We start from the raw sequence: 18,255 nt of genomic DNA, 5'->3' as shown, positions 1-18,255 counted from the left end.
AAAATAAATAAAATTAGAGACAAGCATATGAAACCCACCTTAGAGGCAGGTTTAGAGTTACAACCTGCATCCTCGAATCCTTCTCAAAGCGTCCGCGGACGCCCCCGGTCAATGAAAAAAGCGACCCAATCGGATCCATCATACAATCACGTCCGGGCTGTTCGCGAATCCTCACGTTGAGGATAAATGTAGGGAGGATATGAGGGCTCGCGGACGCGCCCGGTCGGTCCGCCATGTAGGACGCGGCTCACCCCGTACCACTTTCTTTCTTTCTTTTTTCATTCTTTTATTTATCTTTCTTCATCTCCAACAATCAGGCGCAAGTGACCGGATATATGAGAGAGAAAATGAGAAGTGTGGTTGCATAAATAAACAAATAGGGGCTTAAAACGGAAACGTCCGGTATAGACATACCGGGAGCGTCCGAAGACGTTTAGAGGGCTAGATTTGCTAAATGTAGATACTATTACACACCCATGATGCTCTTTTGTCAATTATTCTCTTTATTAAAAGTAATAATTCACCTCATGTTTCCCAAATAAAACGAATTAACCAGGTGCTCCACCAATAATAGTTTGGCACCACACGACAAATTTGAGTGTGCTGATCTATTTTTAAATTTTTGTGAGGAAGGTCTAGGTACACTCGCATTGCCAGTACCAAGCGTGTGCACACATGCTACATATGTTTGGGGAATTCTTTTTATTTGACCGCTCTGTTAGTAGCTAGCTAGTAGCATTCACGGTTCAGACGAAACCGACCCGCCTAGATGTTTCTTAGACCAACTTCACCGCACGATCCTAAATGAATATTCGTTTTGTCCGGATTTTGTCTGTTTGGGATGGCAATGGGTGGCAAAACGGACATACATGTCCGGGTTTAGTTGGATACGCCCAACACGCAGACCAACCCCAAAACGTCCGCCTCGGCCGCGCACCTCACCCGTCCACGCCACGCCCGCGCTCTCGCTCCGCCGGTGCAGCCGCCGCTGCCGGGCTCGCCCGCGCCTCCGCTGCAGGCTCCGTGCGCCCGCCTCGCCGCCCACCGTCGCGCCCTCGCCCGCGCCGCGGCCAACTCCTCGCCGCTCGCCGCCCCGTCCACGCCCACGCCGCCTCGCCGCCGCCTAGGCATCTGCCACGCACGAGCTCGCCCGCCGCCCGCACGCCCCGCCCCGCCCGGCCAGCTCGCTCGCCGCGCGCCCGCCACGCCCCGCCCCGCCCGCTCGCCCCCGCGCCGCGCGCCGCGCACCCCGCCCCGCCCCGTGAGCCGCGCCCCACCCCGCGCACACCGCCCCGCGCCGCGCCGCGCCCCTCGCGCCCCGCACCGCCCCGCCCCACACCGCACCGCACCGCGCGCCGCGCCCCGCACCCCGCCCCGCCCGGCCAGCTCACCGCGCCTCGCGCCCCGCGCGCCGCGCCCCCCACCCCGCCCCGTGCGCCCGTCTGCTCGCCTCGCCCGGTCCGCGCTCGCCTGCCCGTGGCCTCGCCTGCTCGCCGTGCCGCGCTCCCACGCGCCACGCCTGCTCGCGTGCTCGCCACGCCGCCGGTTGCGCCGAGGAGCTACTGCGTGCCGCGGCGGTGCATGCAGTAGGCGGAGGTGGCGTGCACCGGCATGGGTGGTGTCTGGAGCAGGAGAGAGAGAGGAGAAAAGGTGGAGAGAGAGGATGGTGGGTGGGCATGGTGGGCCATGGGAGATAAAAAAGAGAGAGGATGACAGGCGGGCCAGGGGGTCACATGCAGAGGACACGCCCCGGACGAGGACGACATAGGATTGTCCGCTTGTGTCCGTTTTCGACCCAAAGACAGACCAAGTTTGCGCCCAGGATGGGGCGAGGCGGACCAAAAACGGATTTTTTTTTAGAATGGGGTCGCGCGTTGGGACGTCTCGTTTGTCCGTTTTACCCCAAACAAACGGGGCCGGGCGATTTGGGGTCGTGCGGTAGAGTTGGCCTTAGGGCATCTCCAATGCCGACCCCAAAATTACAGTATCCATTATGGACTGGTCTGAAACATTCCATGAACAGTGATATCGAAGCTGGCAATCCAACCGTGTCCACATACATTTCAAATCAGATTTCAACAAACCAGATAAATTACATGCAAATCGAATGATTTTCATATAAGGTGGACAAGCAAATTACATTTCTGACATATTTCTACTAAACTATAGCGGACTAGACTATTTTTACCTAGTCTAAATGATTGCGGGCCGCCACGGCGCCCGTTTCCCGCGACATGTCTTCCCCAGGTTTGGCAGCAAGCTCACCGGCCGGCTGTGAACCCCGAAAGTGGAGCTTCAGCGGGAGGGAAAGAATAGTAGTTGCCTCCTTGAAGCTCCGGCAAGCTCTTCGGCTGTGAGGCCCGACAACGTCTGCCTAGGACCCAAGCGGTGGCGGCCTCCCATGTTCTACTCTACAGCGCTATCAACGGCGGCGGTCGTGGACGTGTCGGCCTCGTCGTTGTGGAGGCACGACGTGAACGACGGCGGTGGCGCGGCCGACGCCGAGCTGGCGGCGTTGTTGGTGTCGTCCTCAAATTCCTTCGCCGCCGTGTCGATGTCCGTAAACAGAGCGTCTTTCTCTGCCCGCAGGACGCGCAACCGCGATCGCTCATGGATGATCTTGCAGCGGTGCGTCAGACAGGAACAACACTTTCTGCCCTTCCACGTCCGCTACCATGGCCATGACGGCGTTATCGTTTGCCAGGTCACCGGCGATTTGCTCCTCCGCAAGCCAGTGCTCGTCGAGAGCCGGAGATTGTACCTCTGGTTGGCCTGCGCCAGCCGGAACGCCACCTCCCGCTCTTGCGCCATCATGTCGGTGAAGTGCGCCTGGGCCTCGCTCATGGTGATGCCGAGCCTGACAATGTAAAAATAGCGGCCGTGGCCAGGCCAAGCAACGGGGTGTATAATGTCGGCCAGGAGCCGAACAGATGGGTGACGTTCACATGCGGGCGCGGAAGTGTATCTCTCAACAACCATGCTTTGTTTAATGGAGGGAGGCGGACGGATGGGTGGTGTTTGAATGCGGAGAGAAGGCGAGTACACCGGGACGCGGCGTGGGCGGCGCTCTCGGCTAGCACACCCCTTCAATGTCGGCTCCAGTCAGAGGTCGCGTCCGTTGCCGACAGTGATAAATGTGGCGCTGACACTCTGGAACGGCGCTGACTGGCATGAATGCGAGGCAACTGCTTCACGCCGAAATGGGCGCGGGCGAGGAAGAGAATTGCGGATAATACCGTGGTGTCTGATTCGTGCGTGGCAGTGGTCTGGACGCTCAGAAAGCCCCTCGTCTTTCGGTTTGCAGAAAAAGGGGGCCCCAATCGGTCAACGGGTGGATAAAGTACCGCGTTGAATAGCAAAATATGTCCGGACCATCTGATCCACAGGAATACCGGGCAATTTAAAGGTGGAGATGCACCATCATACATAGTACTAAATACATCAGTGGTGGTTGAACTTGCCACGAATATACACGTTAGTGCATGAATTTGCAAAATACATTGAACTGGTTCCATAACTTGGCATGGGCGTGTATATACGGTTCAAATCTCGTTTGTATACGTTCGCGACACTGACAAGGCACGCCAACATGGCATGGGATCCTCTGTTAGTGATAGCAAAAACAAAGGCGTGTGGACTGGGTTTTTGTGAAAAAACCCCGAAATTATTATTTTTTTCTTAAAAAAGGCCCTCTAAGGGAAAACTGACAATTATTATAAAATAAAAACAATAAAATAAAAACAATAACCTACCAGTCACATGCATGCGTGGCTAGCCAGTCGACCAATTCACATTTGCTGCTAATTAATGATTCATAAGCTTTATTTATACATTTGGCCGAACAACATAAAAAAAAGGAATTTAATCCAGCAAACATAGTACCAAGTCTGTGATTTGAACAACCGACCAAAGATTGTACACCAGCCACGGATGCCACTCCAACCAATGAGGTCTCATGTACTATGAAAAGTACAAGTACTGTTTATGATTGTATAACAAACATATCCAAAAGAATGCAAAAATCTTCATGTCATTTAAAAAAATCAAGTACTGTTTTAAAACATATTCATACAATTGACAATATTTATGAATGATAAAAATGTTTATATGATTCAATTTTTTTTGTGAGGAAAAATTATTTGATTTAACTATTATTCTTGTGAGGGTCCGCTATCTAAGGGCACGCTAGGCTTGTATTTTTTTCAGGAAACACTAAACTTTTATAGACTATACAAACTTTGTAAATCAACACAGTTTTTCATAAAGCACGAACACATTTATATACTACATGGATATTTTATTCAAAATGTGTAAATATTATATTATATGAGAATTTATTTAAATATATGAACCTTTCCAAAATTACTTTAATATTTTATTAAAAAATGAACTTTTTTGTTATAAAATATATTCTTAAGTCATAATTTAAATATGTTTATTTTTACTAAATTGTTGCATAGATTTTATGAAATTATATGAACTATTTTAAGGTCATTTATATTCAATATATGTATATTTTTATGTGACACATGATTATAATTTACGTATTTTTACTAAATTTTGAAATAAAAAACAAACATGTTGAAAACATGGCCGCTGTTTTGGCCTTGGTTGCAGGTTGGAATCAACAGCACTATATTTCTTGAATATTATTTTTTAATTTATGTTGTTCAGCTTTATTTTTATAAAGAATATGAATCCTTAAATGACACTAAATTTCAACTGGTCAACTGGTTACCCACACGCCCATGTGCGCGTTTGCTAGTTTGAACCCTAGACCAATTTTCATTATTAATACTTTTTTGTAAAAAATATCAGTCTCTCTCTGAGGGCCTTTTTTAAGAAAAAAAAATTTGGGGGCTTCTCCACATAAAACCAGGCTACACGCCTTGTTCCCGCGATCCAGTCACTAACAGCGGGTCCCATGCCATGTTGGCACGCCTCGTCAGCATCGCATACGTATACAAACGAAATTTGAACCGTATTTGCACGTCCATACCAAGTTATGGAACCAGTTCGATGTATTTTGCAAGTTCAGACACTAAAGTGCACATTCATGGCAAGTTCAAATACCAGTGGTGTATTTACCTTTTTTTTTGGCGGGACATACATAGTACGTTCTGCGTGCATCGCTAGGTAGCTAGGCAACAACCGGTCAAAAACTCGCCCATAGGTAGACTTTTCCATGCCCCTCTCGACCAACCAAAACCCCCTTCCACCGGCCAGATCGAGACGTTCACGTACCCGTGACTCAGCATCATTTTTTTTTTCATGCATGATAATACATGTCTCATTTATAAGATGAAATCAAGTTACAAGGCACGTACACACCGACCTTACAGACCTGAAAAGATAGGATAAACCTATGCAAAAAACCAGCGCCTATCTCCCTCCTTTGACACCACCGAAGCGACAACCAAAGGGACGGAAGACAGATCACCTCTATACCCGAGCTCGACGCGGCTCCATCGCTGATCAGCAGCTTTACAGACCTCCAAAGTCGTTTGCCAGAAGCAAAACCATTGCCGTTGAACGAATCAGACCGGGGCAACATGTCCCCGGACACGCCATCAAGCTCCAGAACTGACATCCCCGCACGACTACAACGTCGGAGGAAGAAACCAGAACTGTCAGCCTCCAACCACAAACCCAGCACAGGATACACCATCTTCCAGCTGTGACATGCGCAAACGGCAGTCTGCACGTACTCCTGGACGACCTCCCGGGCTCCACTCCGACGTTGGAGAAAACGTCGTCGCAACGACGAAGCCCCAGAACACAAGTCCACCACGGGGAAGATGCCGCCGCCACACCATCCCCGCTTGGACACACTTTCGTCCAGATCCCTCACCGACCACAGTGTAGAACACCGCATCGGGGAAGAAACTGAAATACTTTTATTCATCGCCAAATCTGAAGAACGACGAGAAGACCAAGCTGCCGGTCTACAGGACCGAACAACATACGTTGCCATCAACTCCGAGACGCCGTGAAGGTCGCCGCCGGTGTGGGAGTGGAGTTGAGGTAGATTTATTTGCCCGGACGTCGCTCCCACCACCCCAACGGCGCCCTAAGGAGACACTAGACAAACCCTAACTACAGGCCGGCGTCGAAGCGCCGTGGTCCCCACCTCCTCGCGTGGCCGGAGTGGCCAAACGGAAGAGGCAAGGACCGGCGGCGGCCGGTGGAGTTGGCCTCAGATGCGATCGCCTCCACAATCGCTTTTCTCGTGGAGCGAAGCGGTTTTTTCCTGTGACTCAGCATCATTTGTGGTACTGCTACAGGAGCAGAATGCTGGAATGTACGTATATACATATACATTTTTTTTGTGAAAATATGCATATACATGTGTGGCTCTAGGACAGCATGGACAAACTCAAAAACCGTGTGTTGTGTGCAGGATATCGCGATATTTGTCGTCTCCATCACTACCATACACACACACACATCGTTCGTACACGCGCTCAGAGCAAGAGGAAACCGAGTAAACATGACGAACATGTTGCTCCTAAAAATATCAGAAGAATATATATCTCTTTTTCTTAACAAGTCCTTATAAACACATCCATACAAAAAAAATCAAATTATTGGGGATGCCGTAGTCTTCTTCATCTTGCATCCGTTGACGGCCTTTTTATTAGTACGTATATATGCATATCTTAGCACGATGAATTAATTGATATACTACACTAAACAGTTCCAAATTTTCCAAACGAACAATTCGAATGCTGGAAGCTAAAAAGCAGGCCGGATCTTGCATCCAATCGTGTACCGGTCAAGCGAAGAATATAGTGAACATATAGTGGATATTCGGCATGTGTGTTACTTGAAGATTCACTTGTAGTTAGTAAACTCTGCTTTATTCTTCTTAGTTGCATGTTTTGGCCTCTGGCCATGACAGATTCTGTGAACTTGTTGGCTTCATTTTCAGTGCAAAAACTTGTCTTGTCTACATTAAGTAAATGTGCATTACTTAAGGTACTACGACAAATTGACTTAGCATGGAGTCTCTAGCTAGCTAGGTCACTAGCTAGCAGACGTATGCTACAATCGTGCACGTTTAGTGAATTTTGCACATGACTCACCTGGGGCAGACAGTCAACTCCTCGGTGGAGGATGGATCCACGCAGCTGCAACCTCTGCTCTGCACTCCTCTCCTCTCCCTATAAATCTGGAGGGCATGTATGCATTGCTCACATCCCCCATCCATCCAAAGACGCAGCAGCAGCAGCTACTTGTTCATCTCATATCATCCAGGCTAGTTAGTTACCAAGTTAAGTAGCCTACTTAGCCGATCTGTAACACGCCACACTTCGCTAGCCAGCCACCATTAATTCTGAAACCGATGGCTGCTGCGCATGCCTTCTTCTCCTTCTCCTCGGCCGAGCCGGTGCTCCATTCGGCTTCACCGGTAGCTGGAAATGGTGGCCGGAGCTGCCGCAACCATGGCTTCTTCCGCCCTTCGACGGTGATATGTCCCGGGCGGGAGCCTGCGTCCCATGGGCTGTCCGATGATTTTGACTTCCAGGTATATATATCGTTATGGCCGGTGAATGCACTTAGCACACATGTTTCGAAAATCATCTCTGCACCTGAGCTCATCTGCACCCGCGCTTACGAAAAAAATCAAAACAAACACTAGAAAAATTCAAAAAATTCCAATTTTTTTTGTGCGGTAGACAATTTGATGCGTGAGGCCCGCTCCAAATTTCAAGTCATTTGGACATTTGATCAGCTCTCAACAAAAAAGACAAATTGAGAGTCTGTAAAAATGTTTACTGTTTATGTACTATTTTGGCCCGATTTGCTTTTTTTCTCATAACTGCTCAAATGTCCAAATGACTTGAAATTTGAAGCGGGCCTCACGCATCAAATTTTCTACCATACAAAAAAAATTGGAATTTTTTGAATTTGTTTTGAATTTTTTTCTAACCGGATGCAGATGAGCCTGTGCACCAAAACGCCCTACTCCACATGTTTGTCTTTTTAGTTACACCAGGGGTCGATTTCAAACCCATCAAAGCTAATGTTGAGCCTAGTTTTTTGAATCTCACCAGGCTGTCGTCATAAACGGCACCTTCCACGGAAAGAAAAATAAAAGAGATTTAGTCGTAGGAGAAACTAGTTAGTAAATCAGTCTTGTTAAGTCTCAGTCGTCTAAGACTTCATTAAGTCTTAGTCGATACTATATTCGTAAGATCTTGCATTGAGATCTGTGCAAAAAAATCGTTTTATTTTTTTCTCTCTTTCATGTTATCTTACTTGATCAGACCTGATTATATCTCTGTCGACTTAGACCGTGCCACACCCTTAGTAAATAGAAGTGAGGCTTGAACCTTGGCTAGCCCGCCACCTCATTTTCTATACCCTCAGTTTAGAAGTCATTTTAGGATGTTGTGACTACTCAGAACGGAGGAGATATAGAAAATGTGTATTTCATTCATAAATTAATGATATCTCTTTTTTGTGGTTGATAATGATATGTGTTTTGAATGAGGACAATTCTCAATCCTTACCTCTTCCAGTTATTTTTTAAAAGATGTTGACAAAATATAAACATACATTATCATGGAAGTACTTTAATAGAGAATCTAATTATTTTAAGTCTTGTAAACTATGTATTATTTTTTTAAAGAATTTTTCTCTTTGTGTGCAACAACAGGAAAGCCTAACGAATGTTCAAGCATTGCTGCATCACCATCCGACGAGTGGACGAGGCTTATTGACCACTGTTGATCACCTCAAGCGCCTCTGCATCGACCACTATTTCCAAGACGAGATAGACACCATCATGGACTCATGTGCGGATCTCATCCATGGTGACGATCTGCTTGATGCAACCCTTTCATTGAGGTTGATGAGAGAAGCTGGATATAGTGTTTCGGCAGGTTAGTAAAATACAAGCTTAGTATGTCTAAGACAGATAAATACACAAGTTTGGGAAGCTTGAGTGCAGTAATAGTCCATGAAATGAATTTTGCGCGATAACTTTGTTGGAAAAAAAATTAGAGTAGCCAAGTCTAATAGAATTTTTTAACGTTTTCTTGTGGAGTGTACAAGCACCTCCCTTGAGACGTATTCTTCTCATTATGTATGACCCTGGCTAAGAGCCCTTCTACATGACTTGGCAGACGATGTTCTTCGAAAGTTCGCACACGATAATGGTGATTTCAACCTTGGGCTGAGCAAAGACATTAGAGGGCTGCTGAGCTTGCAAGACATGTCACACCTCAACATGGGAGAATCATCACTCTACAAGGCAAATGAATTCTCAAGCAGGCATCTTAGATTTGCAATTAAGTATTTGGAGCCAAACCTTGCAAGATATGTGAGGCAGTCATTAGACCATCCCTATCATGTGAGTCTGATGCAATACAAGGCAAGGCACCATCTAAGCTACATGCAGAACTTGCCCACTAGGAACATGGCAATTGAGAATCTGGCACGTGCAGAGTTTCGGATTAAGAAGTTGCAGCATCAGAGGGAGATGCAAGAGGTTAAGAGGTATAAACATATAATCTACTACCTTTCCATGATTAATTTTGTAAAAAGTAGCAACTATGTCCACCATCTTGATAATAGAAAAACGCTAGAACTCTTGGCCAGATTTTATAAATTAGTATTTTTGATTGATAATGTATTCCCGCAATTGAAAGGGTGGTGATTTTTACTATATGAAAATTTCCCTTTCACACAGATGGTGGATGGATCTAGGATTGGCTCAAGATGTACCGGCTGCAAGGGACCAAGTTCTTAAATGGTACATGTGGCCCATGACTGTTCTAGAGGGTTTCTCCTTCTCTAGATATCGGATCGAGATCACAAAGATCATATCCATAGTCTACATTGTGGATGACATCTTTGATCTTGTCGCCACACAAGAGGAGCTCTCTCTCTTTAATGAAGCGATCAAAATGTGAGCAATGATGTTCCCATGAAAATAAGATTGATAATTGTTACTGAAGAAATGTAGTTGCATTTCTTTGTAATTAAATTGCATATTAAATTTGTCCAATCGCATATTCAAATTTCTTTAAGTTTGAGCTACAATATATGAAGATGTTTTAAGATTGGTTTGAAATGAACATTGTGCCTTTAAGATAAACATTTACATATATTAATATTTTTATAATTATTTATTGTATATTCATACAAACCAGTGCACATTGCCATCGTAGCCCATTTATAAGGTCTTAACTAGAATGGTATCTATCTCTTAATGGGATAATAAGACTCATGTGTTAGTTAAGACCTTGTGCATGATGTAAAAAATGTTGTTATAGAAGTTTCACACACATATTGCATATTTTGACAGGTGGGATCTTGAAGCTGCTGACTCGCTTCCCAACTACATGATATCATGTTATAAGGCTCTTTACACCACTACTAATGATATTGCCTATATGGTCAGAAAAGAGCATGGAGCGAACCCTATCAATCATCTCAAGAAAGCTGTATGTCTACTAGAGTAGTTCTTCATTTCTCTTTAGTTTAATTTTCCCAAGAAACTAAATATAGTAAAAGTACCAGCTAAAATATTTATGTGTACTGTAATTTCTTTTAGTATTTTATCCTGTGTATGATTACTTTTTGTTCCTTTCTTTTGCCCGTGCTCTCCCTCCCCACACCACCTCCTCCTTTTCCGATTTTTCTGATTTTCTTGACCGACTTTCATCGAGTAATCTCAACTGACCCATGTTTTATTGGCTTACCAAAAACTCATATTATTTCAGCAAGCCAGTAAGTAATAAGAATTGATACAATTATCTAAAGTGCATTTTTGGTACCTAATCACATTAACACTAAAATGGCGAGTAAACCATGGTGATTAAATTCAAAATATGTGCGCCCCTATTGCAATGCACGTGAAATTACCTAGTTGTATGCACAAAAATAATAGATGGTAAAATAACACTTAAATAATTAATCTTTTCTCCCTGTATTTTTCTTCTTACAGTGGGCAACTTTGTTTGATGGATTCATGATCGAGGGAAAATGGTTATCTACTAATAATGTCCCTACATCCGAGGACTACCTAAGAAACGGAATCATCACCTCAGGAGCACCACTTGTTTTCCTACATCTTTTATTCATGTTGGGGCATGATTTAATAGAGGGTAACAAAGACAACATTCATCGGGTCATCTCCTGCCCTGCAAAGATCATGAGGCTCTGGGATGACATGGGTAGTGCAAAGGTTAGAACACAAAAAGAATGTTATCAAATACCACATTAGGATTAACATAACAATTTATTTTACATCAAATCATTCAATTCATATCCTAGTGGGTGCGCATCCATGTTGACATTGACCAAAATAGGCATGATCTGATATTTCTGTTTTTGTCTAATGCAGGATGAATCACAAGAAGGGCTAGACGGATCATACAAAGAGTTATACCAGAGAGAAAATCCTCATGGTGATGCCGATGAGCACATGCTGGAGATGATTGCGAGCGAATGGGAGTGTCTGAACAAGGAATGCTTCTCTGGGATGAAGTCAACATTATCGCATAGCTTCATCACGGCATCACTAAACTTTGCGAGGATGGTCCGCGTCATGTATGGCTACGATGACGAGCAAAAACTCCCCATACTTGAGGATTACACCAGGATGTTGCTCTTCTAAATGATGCATTCTAGCACATTGTATATAAGTCTTAATGTAGTGCATCATTTATTTTGTAGGTTGCCATCTAGGATGTTGACTAGCATTCTACATCATTACCATATGTGTTTCAAGTATAAAGACGATAAATATACCCGAAGGCCATAAAGTGTTGCGGTGTGTGATAAGATGCATATGAATTTATGAGAATTGGGCCCTATTAAATATTTTATAATGAAATTTATAAATGTATGAGAATAGTATTGGGTGGCGCAGCTTTATGACGATGTGCATATTGTTCTCGTGCAATAGGTGGCTTAAATTCAGTTCCAGCAATGCTCTATGTACATATCAAGGCAAATGGGTCAAAAAGTCTACAAGGGCACCAATCTCATAAAGGCAAAGCAAAACACTCATTTGTGGAAGACCTTCTTTGCAAACGGGGTTGTCTATTTCCAATTTTACGACGGGGGTCATGCATAGACAAGTGAAATAAAACCTAGAGCTGGCGCCCACATAACCGACATACACAGATTTATAATTGGTAAAACTTTCTATGGTGGGTTTTTTGGCTCACCAAAGATAAAATATGATTGAGATAGAAGCAAATTGGCCTTTTCTGCCCGCTGTTACAAAGTACAAACAATCTGTAGGTCTTCCACAGGGTAAACCCTATTTTGCACCTTATGCGCCAGTTAAAGACATTTTTTTCCAACACGCACAACCCTCTCTGTGAGGTGGGCCAGCCCATTTATCATTTTTCTTTCTTTCTGTTTTTTCAAAGGTGCACACAGCGGGATCTAACTCGTGATCTGTACGTCCAGAGAGAAACGACCTAACCACTAGCACATGGCAACACTTGTGCCTAAGACCTTCTTTGTTTCTATTATGTCCTTCCCCAGTTTGCCCATACCTCGGTTTTGGGAAGTTTCAACCCACTTTTTCTTCGTTGCGGTTTTTTCCTGGAGTGTTTTTTTTGTTATTTTATTTCTTTTTATGTTTTCTTTCTTTAATATTTTTTCCTTTTTCCTTTTTATTTAATTTTACGAAATTGTTCAAATTCTATGCTTTTTTTTTCAAAAACAATGGACTTTTTTTCAAAACCAATGAACTTTTTTCAAATTATAGTTGATCTTTTTTCAAATTAGATGAACCAATTACAAATGAGATGAATTTTTTTTCAAATTAGTTGAACTTCTTTTAAATTCAATGTACATTTTATACAAAGCCAATGAACAATTTTGAAATAAGATGAAACTTTTTAAATTTTGGAGAACTTTTTGTCAAAATCATTAAATTTTTCCGTATTAGCTAAATGATGAACATTTTTTCCAAAGTAGATGAACATTTTCTAATTTGATGAACCTTTTCATATTCGATGATTTTTTTTCAAATGGATGAACTTCTAAAAACAATTGATGAACATTTTGGTATTCTATGACTTCTTTCGAATTTTTGTGATATTTTTTGAATTTGATGAACTTTTTTCCGGGAGCCTCGTTTATTAGGGATGATAGACTACTCATATCAATAAGGAATTCCTTCTTTTCCGGGAGCCGATTCGGACAGAACTCTAAAGTTAAGCGTGCTCAGCTTGGAGTAGTTTCAGGATGGGTGACCGACCGGGAAGTTGCTCTCGTGTGCGCACGAGTGAGGACAAAGTGCGCAGAAAAGACTAGAATTGATCTGTGGGGCCAGTAAGCACCTCTTGAGCATGCGTTGGTTTTCCTTTGAAGAGGAAAGGGTGATGCAGCAAAGTAACGTAAGTATTTCCCTCAGTTTTTAAGAACCAAGGTATCAATGCAGTAGGAGACTACACGCAAATCACCTACTACCTACACAAACAATCAAGAACCTTGCAACCAACGCGATAAAGGGGTTGACAATCCCTTCACGCCCACTTGCAAAAGTGAGATCTGATAAAGATAATAAGATAAATATTTTTGGTATTTTTGTTATATAGATTAGAAAATAAAGATTGCAAAATAAATAGTAAACTAGAATTATAGATCAGAAACTTATATGATGTAAAGTAGACCCGGGGGCCAAAGGTTTCACTAGTGGCTTCTCTCATGATAGCATATATTACGGTGGGTGAACAAATTACTGCCGAGCAATTGATAGAAAAGCGCATAGTTATGATGATATCTAAGGCAATGATCATGAATATAGGCATCACGTCCGTGTCAAGTAGACCGAAATGATTCTGCATCTACTACTATTACTCCACACATCGACCGCTATCCAGCATGCATCTAGAGTATTAAGTTCATAAGAATGGAGTAACGCATTAGGCAAGATGACATGATGTAGAGGGATAAACTCAAGCAATATGATATAAACCCCATCTTTTTATCCTCGATGGCGACCATGCAATACGTGTCGGTTCCCTTTCTTTCATTGAAATCGAGCACCGCAAGATTGAACCCAAAGCTAAGCACTTCTCCCATTGCAAGAATGATCAATCTAGTAGGCCAAACTAAACTGATAATTCGAAGAGACTTGCAAAGATATCAAATCATGCATATAAGAATTCAGAGAAGAGCCAAATAATATTCATAGATAATCAAGTTCATAAACCCACAATTCATTGGATCTCTGCAAACACACCGCAAAAGAGTATTACATCGAATAGATCTCCAAGAACATCGAGGATAACTTTGTATTGAGAACCAAAGAGAGAGAAGAAGCCATCTAGCTAATAACTATGGACCCGAAGGTCTGTGGTAAACTACTCACATATCATCGGAGAGGCTATGGTGTTGATGTAGAAGCCCTCCGTGATAGAATCCCCCTCCGGCAGTTCGCCAGAAAAGGCCCCAAGATGGGATCTCACGGGTACAGAAGGTTGCGGCGGTGGAAAATTGGTTTCGTGGCTCCCCCGGATGTTTTCAGCGTATAAGAGTATATATAGGCGAAAGAAGTAGGTCGGTGGAGCTACGAGGGGCCCACGAGGGTGGGTGGGGGGGCGTGCCTACCCCCTTGGGCGCGCCCTCCTGCCTCGTGGCCGCCTCGTTGCGTCTCTGACTTCCACTCCAAGTCTCCTGGATTGCGTTTGTTCCAAGAAAGATCCTCGCGAAGGTTTCATTCCGTTTGGATTCCGTTTGATATTCCTTTTCTACGAAACACCGAAATAGGCAAAAAACAGCAATTGGCAATGGGCCTCCGGTTAATAGGTTAGTCCCAAAAATAATATAAAAGAGCATATTAAAGCCCATTAAACATTCAAAACAGATAATATAATAGCATGGAACAATAAAAAATTATAGATACGTTGGAGACGTATCAACATTCCCAATCTTAAATCCTGCTCGTCCTCGAGTAGGTGAATGATAAAAAAAGAATTTTCGATGTGAAATGCTACCTAACATAATTTTCAATGTAATTCTCTTTATTGTGGCATGAATGTTCAGATCTGAAAGATTCAAGACAAAAGTTTAATATTGACATAAAAATAATAATACTTCAAGCATACTAAGCAAGCAATTATGTCTTCTCAAAATAACATAGCCAAAGAAAGCTCAACCCTACAAAATCATATAGTTTGGCCATGCTTCATTTTCGTCACACAAAATTCTGTCATCATGCACAACCCCGATGACAAGCCAAGCAATTCTTTGATACTTTAGTATTCTCAAACTTTTTCAACTTTCACGCAATACATGAGCGCGAGCCATGGAGATAGCACTATGGGTGGAATAGAATATGATGATGGAGCTTGTGTGGGGAAGACAAAAAGGGAGAAAGTCTCACATCGACGCGGATAATCAATGGGTATGGAGATGCCCATCAATTGAAGTCAATGCGAGGAGTAGGGATTGCCATGCAACGGATGCACTAGAGCTATAAATGTATGAAAGCTCAACAAAAGAAATTAAGTGGGTGTGCATCCAACTTGCTTGCTCACGAAGACCTAGGGCATTTGAGGAAGCCCATTGTTGGAATATACAAGACAAGTTCTATAATGAAAAATTCCCACTAGTATATGAAAGTGACAAAATAAGAGACTCTCTATCATGAAGATCATGGTGCTACTTTGAAGCACAAGTGTGGAAAAAGGATAGTAGCATTGCCCCTTCTGTCTTTTTCTCTCTTTTTTATTTGGCCTTTCTCCTTTTTTTGGGCCTTCTCTTTTTTTTGGCATTTCTATTTTTTTTCCTCACACGGGACAATGCTCTAATAATGATGATCATCACACTTCTATTTATTTACATCTCAAGGATTACAACTCGATACTAGAACAAAATATGACTCTATATGAGTGCCTCCGGCGGTGTACCGGGATGGGCAATGAATCAAGAGTGACATGTATGAAAAATTATGCACGGTGGCCTTGCCACAAATACGATCTCAACTACATGATCATGCAAGTCAATATGACAATGATGAAGCGTGTCACAATAAACGTAACGGTGGAAAGTTGCATGGCAATATATCTCGGAATGGCTATGGAAATGCCATAATAGGTAGGTATGGTGGCTGTTTCGAGGAAGATATAAGGAGGCTTATGTGTGATAGAGCATATCATATCACGGGGTTTGGATCCACCGGCGAAGTTTGCACCAACTCTCGAGGTGAGAAAGGGCAATGCACGGTACCGAAGAGGCTAGCAATGATGGAAGGGTGAGAGTGCGTATAATCCATGGACTCAACATTAGTCATAAAGAACTCACATACTTATTGCAAAAATCTACAGGTCATCAAAACCAAGCACAATGCGCATGCTCCTTGGGGGATAGATTGGTAGGAAAAGACCATCGCTCGTCCCCGACCGCCACTCATAAGGAGGACAATCAAAGAAACACCTCATGCTTCAAATTTGTTACACAACGGCTACGTGCATGCTACAGGACTTACAAACCTCAACACAAGTATTTCTCAAATTCACAATAACTTAACTAGCACGACTCTAATATCACCATCTTCATATCTCAAAACAATCATCAAGTATCAAACTTCTCATAATATTCAATGCACTCTATATGGAAGTTTTTATTATACCCATCTTGGATGCCTATCATATTAGGACTAATTTTATAGCCAAAGCAAATTACCATGCTATTCTAAAAGACTCTCAAAATAATATAAGTGAAGAATGAGAGATCAAATGATTTCTATAAAATAAAACCACCACCGTGCTCTAAAAGATATAAGTGAAGCACTAGAGCAAAATTATCTAGCTCAAAAGATATAAGTGAAGCACATAGAGTATTCTAATAAATTCCGATTCATGTGTGTCTCTCCCAAAAGGTGTGTACAGCAAGGATGATTGTGGTAAACTAAAAATCAAAGACTCAAATCATACAAGACGCTCCAAGCAAAACACATATCATGTGGTGAATAAAAATATAGCCTCAAGTAAAGTTACCGATAGACGAAGACGAAAGAGGGGATGCCTTCCGGGGCAACCCCAAGCTTAGGCTTTTGGTTGTCCTTGAATTTTACCTTGGGGTACCTTGGGCATCCCCAAGCTTAGGCTCTTCCCACTCCTTATTCCAAATTCCATCAAATCTTTACCCAAAAACTTGAAAAATTCAAAACACAAAACTTAAACAGAAAATCTAATGAGCTCCGTTAGTATAAGAAAACAAATCACCACTTTAAGGTACTGATACGTCTCCAACGTATCTATAATTTTTTATTGTTCCATGCTATTATATTATCTGTTTTGGATGTTTAATGGGCTTTATTATGCACTTTTTATTATTTTTGGGGCTAACCTACTAACCAAAGGCCCAGTGCAAATTGCTGTTTTTTCCCTATTTCAGTGTTTCGCAGAAAAGGAATATCAAACGGAGTCCAAACAGAATGAAACCTTCGGGAGAGTTATTTTTGGAACAAACGTGATCCAGGGGACTTGGAGTGGACGTCAAGAAAGAAGCGAGGAGGCCACGAGGCAGGGAGGCGCGCCTGCACCCCTGGGCACGCCCCCCACCCTCGTGGGCCCCTTGTGGCTCCCCTGACTGACTTCCTTGGCCTATATATACTCATATACCCCGAAAACATCCAGGAGCACCACGAAACCCTATTTCACCACCGCAACCTTCTGTACCCGTGAGATCCCATCTTGGGGCCTTTTCCGGCGCTCCGCCGGAGGGGGAATCGATCATGGAGGGCAATTACATCAACACCATAGCCTCTCCGATGATGTGTGAGTAGTTTACCTCAGACCTTTTGGTCCATAGTTATTAGCTAGATGGCTTCTTCTCTCTCTTTGGATCTCAATACAGAGTTCTCCACGATCTTCTTGGAGATCTATTCGATGTAACTCTTTTTGCGGTATGTTTGTCAAGATCCGATGAATTGTGGGTTTATGATCAAGGTTATTTATGAACAATATTTGAATCTTCTCTGAATTCTTTTATGTATGATTTGTTATCTTTGCAAGTCTCTTCGAATTATCAGTTTGGTTTGGCCTACTAGATTGATCTTTCTTGCAATGGGAGAAGTGCTTAGCTTTGGGTTCAATCATGCGGTGCTCGACCCCAGTGATAGAAGGGGAAACGACACGTATTGTATTGTTTCCATCGAGGATAAAAAGATGGGGTTTATATCATATTGCTTGAGTTTATCCCTCTACATCATGTCATCTTGCCTAATGCGTTAATCTGTTCTTATGAACTTAATACTCTAGATGCATGCTGGAT

The 18,255-nt window shown here is 43.2% G+C and overlaps 1 protein-coding gene across 1 annotated transcript; it reads left to right on the top strand.

Moving 5' to 3' along the window:
* The first annotated feature begins 7,195 nt into the window (after positions 1-7,195).
* On the top strand, positions 7,196-11,777 carry LOC109765296 (S-(+)-linalool synthase, chloroplastic-like). The gene is made up of 7 exons (XM_020324087.4): positions 7,196-7,528; positions 8,663-8,888; positions 9,132-9,504; positions 9,698-9,916; positions 10,316-10,454; positions 10,958-11,197; positions 11,357-11,777. The coding sequence occupies exons 1-7, from the start codon at positions 7,346-7,348 to the stop codon at positions 11,627-11,629; spliced, it is 1,653 nt and encodes a 550-aa protein (XP_020179676.1). The 5' UTR covers positions 7,196-7,345; the 3' UTR covers positions 11,630-11,777.
* The last annotated feature ends 6,478 nt before the right edge of the window (positions 11,778-18,255 follow it).

The sequence above is a fragment of the Aegilops tauschii genome, chromosome 6, assembly GCF_002575655.3.
Source record: "Aegilops tauschii subsp. strangulata cultivar AL8/78 chromosome 6, Aet v6.0, whole genome shotgun sequence".
NCBI classification, from domain to species: Eukaryota; Viridiplantae; Streptophyta; class Magnoliopsida; order Poales; family Poaceae; genus Aegilops; species Aegilops tauschii.
The sequence above is the reverse complement of the archived record's forward strand: the minus strand, read 5'-3'. Positions and strand labels throughout refer to the sequence as shown.

Bases quoted from the DNA above. Each gene is read 5' to 3' on its own strand.
- LOC109765296 (XM_020324087.4), top strand. From the start codon at position 7,346: ATGGCTGCTGCGCATGCCTTCTTCTCCTTCTCCTCGGCCGAGCCGGTG. The intron at 7,529-8,662 runs GTATATATATCG...GTGCAACAACAG, and splicing joins CCGATGATTTTGACTTCCAG to GAAAGCCTAACGAATGTTCA. The intron at 10,455-10,957 runs GTATGTCTACTA...TTCTTCTTACAG, and splicing joins TCAATCATCTCAAGAAAGCT to TGGGCAACTTTGTTTGATGG.